This window comes from Drosophila busckii, chromosome 2R (genome assembly GCF_011750605.1).
Source record: "Drosophila busckii strain San Diego stock center, stock number 13000-0081.31 chromosome 2R, ASM1175060v1, whole genome shotgun sequence".
NCBI lineage: Eukaryota > Metazoa > Arthropoda > Insecta > Diptera > Drosophilidae > Drosophila > Drosophila busckii.
The window spans coordinates 1,735,372-1,743,599 of record NC_046605.1 but is presented as its reverse complement, the minus strand read 5'-3'; the positions used below and the strand labels follow the sequence as shown (position 1 = coordinate 1,743,599).

General features: G+C 39.2%; 3 protein-coding genes across 3 annotated transcripts; 1 reads left to right on the top strand and 2 right to left on the bottom strand.

Moving 5' to 3' along the window:
• Nucleotides 1-272: 272 nt before the first annotated feature.
• Nucleotides 273-1,969, bottom strand: LOC108595615 (MORN repeat-containing protein 3). Its single transcript, XM_017980881.2, has 2 exons — nt 1,436-1,969; nt 273-986 (listed from the first exon to the last, which is right to left on the bottom strand). Exons 1-2 carry the CDS (start codon nt 1,911-1,913, stop codon nt 559-561), a joined length of 906 nt encoding a protein of 301 aa, XP_017836370.1. The 5' UTR covers nt 1,914-1,969; the 3' UTR covers nt 273-558.
• Nucleotides 1,970-2,364: 395 nt separating this feature from the next.
• LOC108595683 (probable mitochondrial import inner membrane translocase subunit Tim17 1) lies at nt 2,365-3,263 on the top strand. Its single transcript, XM_017980964.2, has 3 exons — nt 2,365-2,769; nt 2,819-3,021; nt 3,072-3,263. The coding sequence occupies exons 1-3, from the start codon at nt 2,448-2,450 to the stop codon at nt 3,090-3,092; spliced, it is 546 nt and encodes a 181-aa protein (XP_017836453.1). The 5' UTR covers nt 2,365-2,447; the 3' UTR covers nt 3,093-3,263.
• A 2,261-nt stretch (nt 3,264-5,524) lies between these two features.
• LOC108595662 (protein takeout) lies at nt 5,525-7,496 on the bottom strand. Its single transcript, XM_017980941.1, has 4 exons — nt 7,296-7,496; nt 6,375-6,612; nt 6,188-6,321; nt 5,525-6,129 (listed from the first exon to the last, which is right to left on the bottom strand). Exons 1-4 carry the CDS (start codon nt 7,390-7,392, stop codon nt 5,573-5,575), a joined length of 1,026 nt encoding a protein of 341 aa, XP_017836430.1. The 5' UTR covers nt 7,393-7,496; the 3' UTR covers nt 5,525-5,572.
• Nucleotides 7,497-8,228: the final 732 nt, after the last annotated feature.

Sequence of the window (8,228 nt, the reverse complement as noted above, 5' to 3'; positions counted from 1 at the left end):
AATAGAGATAATGCGCTTTGGGCTAGCTAAAATAACTGAAATTTGTTTGGTAATTGTTTCCATCAATATTAAACAATTTTAGTTTAGGCAAACATTTGATTGAGATTGGAAAAAGAATGAAATATGAAAATAAATACAAGTCAAGTCTTTGAATTCTTTTGACCTTTCAAGCCAAAACTTTCAAAATAAATTCCCTTTAATTTTTATTTATGCTTATTTTAAGCTTAAATCTGTTTGTCATATAAAAGATTGAATTTAATTTTCACTCACTGTACGGTTGGAAATCAAATTTGAAGCTTTATTCAATCAAAAAACCACTTGAGCGACCACAAATAGCAAAAAATATCAACATAATGACATATTATCCTTTATAGAATTTAATTTTGGGCTGCTGCTGAAGAGTCCAGCTCAGCTCGCAATTGTAAAACCAACTCGACCGCAAATTTGCATGACAAGGGGGAGACCTTTTGGGTCGTCTGACCAAACCAGGTGTAGGCACTTCACACATCAACACGCACTTATTGTTAAAACTAACCCCAAAGCATATGTTGGGGGCCATTAAATTTGTTGCTCTTGTTCGTGCCGCTGGCAACTACAAGTGCAGACATAAGGAGGATTGGGATTGAGATCGAGCTGGCTGGCGTTGGTCATGCGCTGGTCGAACGATGCAAACTGCCGCTGATGATGCACAAACTCCAGATTGACGCTGTCATTGAAGCGACGACGCGGCTTATCGGCCAGCGGACTATAGCGCTGAAACAATTCGCGCATTATTTGATTGGGATATTTTAGATAATTGCGTGGTATGGCGTAGGGAGTGACTGCATCCTGACGCCGCAGTAAGGTTTCGTCCTGCATGACTGAGGCGATGGCCACATCATTGTCCCACATGCCCTTCTGCAGCTGACCCGTGTGCATATGATAGAAGCAGCCCTCGCCGTTCTTGTAGCCACGCGCAAAGTGTCCCTCATAGCGATTTCCATTGGCTACGCGAGTTAATCCTTTAGGCAATGCAACTCAAGTTGCGAGTATAGTGTAGAGTTGGAGAACTATCGATGACACTATTGGAACAGTCGCTGGCTTTTTAAAAAGATCTATATACTTATCGATATGTTCGATATACTTATCGGTAATATTAATTTGAAACGCGTAAGGCCCTCGCCGCATTTCATATCATCGAATCTATCAAATCATCGAATCAATCAAAATAATATAAATAAATCGATATTTTTTTTCCATATAATTATCGACAGTATTAATTTGAATAGCTTTGATTTACGCGTTTTAAATTAATATTGTCAGTAATTATATCTATAAATATATCGATAGTATTAATATGAAACACGTAAATTGAATCTAATTAGATTTAAATGCTTTGGTACACATGCTAGCTGACTATCGATAGTTCTCCAGTTGTACTACAATGAGCACTCACCCAGGAACAAAACTCCCAGTCCATGCTTAAAGTCCGTTTGCCATTCCCCCACATAGATGCTACCATCTCCATACCATTGTATGCCCAATCCATGACGTCGATTCCTAAGCCAATTGCCAAAGTAGACACAACCATCCGTGTAGAACTGTTTGCCCTCGCCGCATTTCATATCATCGTACCACTGTCCTGTGTACACCGTTTGCATATCCTTGCCACATTTGCGTATCATAGTGCCGCAGCCTTGACGCTTGCCCAGCACCCAGTTGCCCTTGTAGATGAGCTGACCCTGCGGCTGCTTCTTGCCCGCATAGTAGCTCGCCTGCCTGGCGGCCGTCTCCTTGACGCCCCAGCCGTGATGCTGATTGCACTTCCAGTAGCCAGAGTAAGTGCCTCCAGCTGGATAGTAGAACTTGAAGCGGCTGCCAGTGCTGCAGACCGGCTTATTGGGATGAAAGAAACGCTTAACGCACGTGCCCATGCTACTAAAATATTTACTTATTTTTAAAACAGTTTGTGTTGTGTGTATTATTTAAATTATAGTGTGGCAAAGTTGACAATTGCAGCTTGAAATTTGTTTTAATTTCATATATAGAAAAGTTTTTTGTATGAAAGAAGGTAGCAGTTACTTCAATTGGGTCTATCCAATGTATAAAATATTGTACAAAGCTATTAAAAATAAATAGTACAGTAAAGTTTATTATTTTGTTTCTTCTTCTATAACATAATTTTCTTATATAAACGCCAAAGTAAAAATGTCATCAATCTGTATTTGTTATACTCATAAGTATTATTATAAAACTTTAATGTTAATAATTATACTTCGATTTTCTTCCATGTTATTTATTCATTACGAATAATTTATAATAAACTTTGACTCTTATTCCTTGCCTTGTTACTAATTTTAAAACTAAGCAGCCATTGAAAAGCTTTTCCTCTGACTGTGCTTAGCATATCTCAATTTAGTCTAAGCTTAAGCCACACTTTAGTAGTAGTAACTAGCAACTAGCCTAAAATGGAGGAATATTCACGCGAGCCTTGCCCCTTTCGCATTGTGGAGGACTGCGGTGGCGCCTTTGCTATGGGCGCTGTGGGCGGCGCGCTGTTTCAGGCCATCAAGGGATTTCGCAATGCGCCCTGTGGACTGCAGCGTCGTTTGGCTGGCGGTTTGGCTGAGGTGCGCGCGCGTTCGGGTCTGGTGGGTGGCAGCTTTGCTGTTTGGGGCGGCACATTTAGCGCTATAGACTGCGCTTTGGTCTATTGGCGTGGCAAGGAGGATCCGTGGAACTCTATCATAAGCGGTGCAGCAACTGGCGGCGTGCTGGCTGCACGTGGCGGTAGGTGCAACAATTTAAGTCTAAATCCAAAATTAAATTTGCTTTGCAGGCTCCGCTGCCATGCTCAGCAGCGCTTTGGTGGGTGGCGTGCTGCTGGCTTTGATTGAAGGTGCTGGCATTGCTATAGCGCATTATTCGGCTGATAACTATCGCCAGATATCGGTTGTAGATCGCATGCAGCATTACAATGAGCGCCAGCAGCAGCAACAGCAGCAGCCAAATCTGAGCAGCTTCTATGTCGAACCGAATGAGGTAACAATCGCTTATATATTAAATACATTTATTTATTTATTTACCAACAGAGCAATTCGATGCCTGCTTAGCAATCAGCATTACGTCATTCTACAGTGAAGCTTTGCCATTTGATTGAACGCATCGTGTTTCATTTAAATTAATGCAAACGCCCAAACAAAAGTATTTTTGAATTTTGTTTCTATTCTATTTAATAAAGGCAGCCAAACTGTCCCAAAATAAAGTACAGCAGCTAATTTAAGCTTGCGAAACTTGAGCACTTCATTTATAAATCACATGCAATTTTAATTTTAATTGTGCGTATAAATTATTAAAAATCAATTTTTGGCTAGCACAAAGCGAAAAGTCTTATATAGTATTTTGTTATCGTTATCTGCTTTGTTCCAATAGGCGCAACCTTAGAACTTTAAGCCGACAGCGGGCAGCTTTTGGCTGCTAATGGCCGTAAATACCTGAGCACAGTCTCCCGCCCCAACTGCCACACAGCTGCCACGCCCAAGTGTTGTAGCAACCCCAAGCTGACTCCCCACACACACACAAACGTTGTGTCTACTTAATGATAAAAGAAAGGACATTAGTGGACCGCGCGTTGTGTGCGGCGCGCATCTTTCACATTTTGAAGCGCCTTTCAAGTGAAAAGCAAAGAATTAAAAAAATTAACAACAACAGCGCAAGAGAGCAGGCAAAGAAAAGCAGCTAAATGTGTTTGATGGTGCTGGGCTGGGCGGTAGGGGGGGGCAGATGGACAGGCACAAAAGGAAAAGCACAAAATGTGCCACGCGAAAAGATTTTGAGCCTACCATTTATCAAGTTGCTTTTATTTTTGTTGCATGCGCGGGCGTAGTTAAAAATTAATAAATGAAATTAATGTCGACGACACTTTTTGCCAAAAAAAAGAAGAAGACAGAGCATGAGACAGCAGCAGCAAGATTTTACCAAGGGCTTCGTTTGACTTTGAAAATATAAAAAAAAAAAAAACGTTTGAAATATTCAGCGCCTAAAAGTCGATAAAGCTGTTAGCTTGCCACCTTGCCCCATAAGCTTACGACAGCTGCAACGCATGAATTTAATTAGCGCCGCCCAACACTTTTTGCGCCGAAAGTCCATCTAACACAATTAACTGCTCAAGTGAAAGTTAACAAAAAAAGCAACAAAAAAAACACAGCAAACTTTTCATGCGCCCTCTATAAAAAATCTTTGTAAATTCATCTTTGTCGCTGGCGGTGATTAATCACAGCTAGAGCGTGAGCGAGACAAAGAGAAAGAGAGAGAGAGTGTGTACAGGTGTAAACTGCTGAGCAGCGTCCTTAAAGTGTCCCTCTGGTGCTGCACGGGCTGGCAAAACTTTGCGCTTAATATGCAAAACTGTCCCCAGCTTTTGTGGCGGATTAAAAAGTTTAGCAGCAGCTCTCTATATAGACGCGCTCAGCTTCAGAGCAACTGGCAAATGGAGTAAGACATTAAGCGCTCTTAGTCAAATTAGCGCTCAATCGAGAAATAAGCTGCCAGCCAAACTAGGCCAAGTATTGGCAAATATATTTTTAAAAACAACCAACTTTTTTTTATACATTTTGACTATATAATATATTTATAATATAATAAAAAGCAGCGCACTTAGTCTAAGAAGTAAAATTATTGCTACATCTTGACAAAAGCTAAAGTTTCTATGCCACATTTGGCAGACAAATGCTGAGCGCATAGCCTGACAAAAGCTGACTGCTAGCATAGCCCATGGGTACATAGCAACAAGTGCGCAAGGAATAAAAATGCATGTGTATAGAAAATAGCTGTGACTTACCGCGAGAGAAAAAGAGAGCGAGCATAGTTTGCAGCTTACAAGGCGAAGTGACGAATAAAAATAAGCACAAAACACACACAAGAAAAAAAAAAAACGAAAGGAATAAGCACATGAAAAGATCAGCACACACACACACTATTGCAATTTACCGGCATTTTAACACACACGCATGCGAGCTAGCGCTAGCGCTCCGCTAGCCATAACGGATTTAGATTGCAACGACGCACTTTGCTTATGCATTATTAATAATTAAACACTTGGGTGCATCTTTTTTAAAAAAACAATTGCACTCGCACATTACAACAAAACAAAAACAAAATAAATTGCTATGCACTAACACACACGCACGCGCACACGACCGAGGACAATACCTTTAGTTGATTTCGGCTACACCGACGCACATTAACATTATGCTTATGCATAATTAATAACTAAACACTTGTTTTATACTAAACACTTGCACTTAGACATTTAAATTAATGCAAAACAAAGTAAAACACAAAATAAATAGCAGTGCAGTTAAAACTTTGCGCGCGTCATAATTAACGATAACGGCAAACGAGCGCGAATAATTGTTCAGTTCTTTTGATCATAATGAGCAACTTCGATATCGATAACTTGACTTATTCGTTCATTTAACGACTAACTAAATTTGAATGCATTTTTTTATAACAATTTTTATTATAATTCTAAACAAATCGAACTGCATACAATTTAGTAAGCAATACAACTAAAAGTAAACAACAATGTTTATTAACTACCTATATTTGATCTAGGATCTATATTGCCGCCACCTGGCAATGTGTCGCTAAAGATGCCACCAACTGGATTGCCAGATGTTAGCTGTGGTTGCGGATTGTAGCTGTGACCAGTTCTAGGTGGCAAGCCATCCAGTATGCCACCTGAAGGATTGCGTCCGCTGAAAGGCGTTTCAAATATAGATGGACCACCAATTATGCTAGGTCTGGGCGTTGGCTGTGGATAGTGTATGGGATTGATTACAGTGCGGCCAGGAGGAAACATTTCATCAAAAGTAGCTGTAGCCAAAATCTCATTGGCAACATCTAGAAACTTTTTGGACAAGCCGCGCTCCAAGCCGGGCACAATTTCATTTAAATACAGCTCTTGATTGTCATTGATAAGCGTATTGCCCACATCGCCCAGTATACGATCTCCATTGAAAAGATTATCTAGCTGCAGCTTAAAGTCCTTGAACTGTATGCGCATGGACATTTTGGTGAACTTGACATACTCCAAGCCATTGCGTAAATAACGCGTGCCACGCATTTTAACAAAAGCTTTAGCGTTATCTATTAAGAGAGAGTTTAGTTTAGTTTAAATAAATACATTTTTTAATAATAAAATTACCGCAATAGCCACGCATGCTGCCTTTGCCTTTGATATCGAGCAGCAGCAGATTCAAACGTAGAAAGTATTTGCCTTTAAAATCAATGCGTGGCAGCGTAAGCCACAGATCATAGGATATATCAGTGGGTTTGGCGCTGTTAAATATATTTTAAGATATATTTTTATTTATTAAAAAGTGCCAACTTACATAATGCGATCTATTATGAAATTGCTGCCGCCCGTAGCCTCTATATCTGTAAATATAGCTTGGAACTGACTGCTGCGTCCCAGCTCAATGTTGTCCAGCGCCAGTGGCTCCAATGGTGGTGTAACAAATCCATCGCCCAGATTGCCATGCACCAGCAGCGGTCGCAGCTGATAGACAGCATTGATAATGCAACGTTCCAGCTCTGGATCATCACGTGCGCAGGGCGTTATGCTGGGTGCTACATATAAATTGAGGAAGTACAAAGTTTTGAATTCGACCTTCAACAAGAACGTGAGGTTATCTACTTAACGCTGTGTTTGCAATTATAAAGCCAAAATCATATTTAACTACATATAGGCTGATTGGTTTTTTATTAAAGTTAACCTTGCATGTTGCGACGTGTTTATTTAATTAATATGCGTAGCTCGCTGCAGTTGTTGCTGATATTGGTTTGTTTTGGTCAGTGGGTCAGTGACTCTTATTGAGCTGTATAAGCTCAAGACATATATATAGTTTACAAAATATAGACTGAATTTTATAATTATTTAATTTAATTTACGTTTAGGAATTATGTAAATATATTTTAAATCAATTAGAGCTTCATTTTCACTCAATTTTAAAACAGAACTTTTCGCTTTAAGAATGTGATGCTTAATTGATTAAAATGTATAAAAATTAATTTTTTTGCTTCAAGACATTTTTCATCTTTTGTTTCTATGCCATGCCAAAAATCTTTCTAGATCAGATTAATACACAATTAATATTAATAATTGTAAGACACGTCATCCAAAGACGCATAAAAAAATCATCTCAGCTAAAATCTTTACTTTAGAACTTTGAAACTTTTGGAACTTTGCTCATTGACCTTCAGCTGCGGGGTTTTCCACACCGAAATTTCCGTTTTGGAATTGCAACACTCACGTAATTTGGCTACGCTCCAGTGGCACAATGCCAGCATTGAGAACAACAATAGTAGCTTAGTGCACATCTTGACGGTGCATTCACCCTGAGCCAACATACACAAAACACTCGTAAGAATTAAGCTTAAGGACGCTGCGATTGATCGTATTAAGTATGCGCACTGTTGCCGTTGCCGTTGGGGCCGGCCGTTGCGCTTGAGCGTTTGCGTTTGACTAAAGATGTGTCAAGTCGCTCGCTGTGCTTTTTGATTAAATTAAGCGGCATGAAAACTAAACGCGACAAAAGCATAAACTAAAAATAACGCGCGTAGATACATTTTGTTGTGTCTTTTGTAAGCGATTGACAACTACTAGAAACGCCGGCCCTGAGGCACGTGAGCGCGACTTGCATGTAAAGTAAAATTTATGTAGTTTTAAGTGAATTAAAACAATTGTTTTAAAGTCAAACGTAATATTTTATAATAAATGCAAGCCAAATCAAGCTGCGACAATTTGAATAATAAATTTTATGCCTCAAGTCCCCCTTTACCCAGCTTAAAGGACAATTGAAAATCAAACACTTGAGCTGGCGCTAAACTTGTTAAAAATGCACAAATATGAGTAAAACAGAGAGAGAGAGAGAGAACGAGAGCCAGAGTACATCAATAAGTGAAACAAAATATTTATGTTTTCTCAATGCAAATTTTATAGCTCAAGCTAACGAAGCAAACACTGTGTGGTAAACTAAGGGGTAGGGGCTTGTTAGAAATTTAGCTGGAGATGATGTAATTCACGCGAAGAAACTGAGCGGAAGCTGGAGAATAATAAATAATAGGTAGCTATAGACTATCTTAGTATATAAGAATTGGTTTTGTAGTACAAAAGGTTTATATTAATAAGAATTATTTTTGTTTTATAAATCAAGCTTCAAAAAGCTTTTTAAAAAAGTATTACA

Excerpts from the sequence above, each read along its gene's own strand:
- LOC108595615 (XM_017980881.2), bottom strand. The coding sequence starts at position 1,913 with ATGGGCACGTGCGTTAAGCGTTTCTTTCATCCCAATAAGCCGGTCTGC. Across the intron at positions 987-1,435 it reads ACTGGGAGTTTTGTTCCTGG|CCAATGGAAATCGCTATGAG; the intron begins GTGAGTGCTCAT and ends TAACTCGCGTAG.
- LOC108595683 (XM_017980964.2), top strand. The coding sequence starts at position 2,448 with ATGGAGGAATATTCACGCGAGCCTTGCCCCTTTCGCATTGTGGAGGAC. Across the intron at positions 2,770-2,818 it reads CGTGCTGGCTGCACGTGGCG|GCTCCGCTGCCATGCTCAGC; the intron begins GTAGGTGCAACA and ends TTTGCTTTGCAG. Across the intron at positions 3,022-3,071 it reads TCTATGTCGAACCGAATGAG|AGCAATTCGATGCCTGCTTA; the intron begins GTAACAATCGCT and ends ATTTACCAACAG.
- LOC108595662 (XM_017980941.1), bottom strand. The coding sequence starts at position 7,392 with ATGTTGGCTCAGGGTGAATGCACCGTCAAGATGTGCACTAAGCTACTA. Across the intron at positions 6,613-7,295 it reads CTGGAGCGTAGCCAAATTAC|CACCCAGCATAACGCCCTGC; the intron begins GTGAGTGTTGCA and ends ATTTATATGTAG. Across the intron at positions 6,322-6,374 it reads TTCATAATAGATCGCATTAT|CGCCAAACCCACTGATATAT; the intron begins GTAAGTTGGCAC and ends TATATTTAACAG.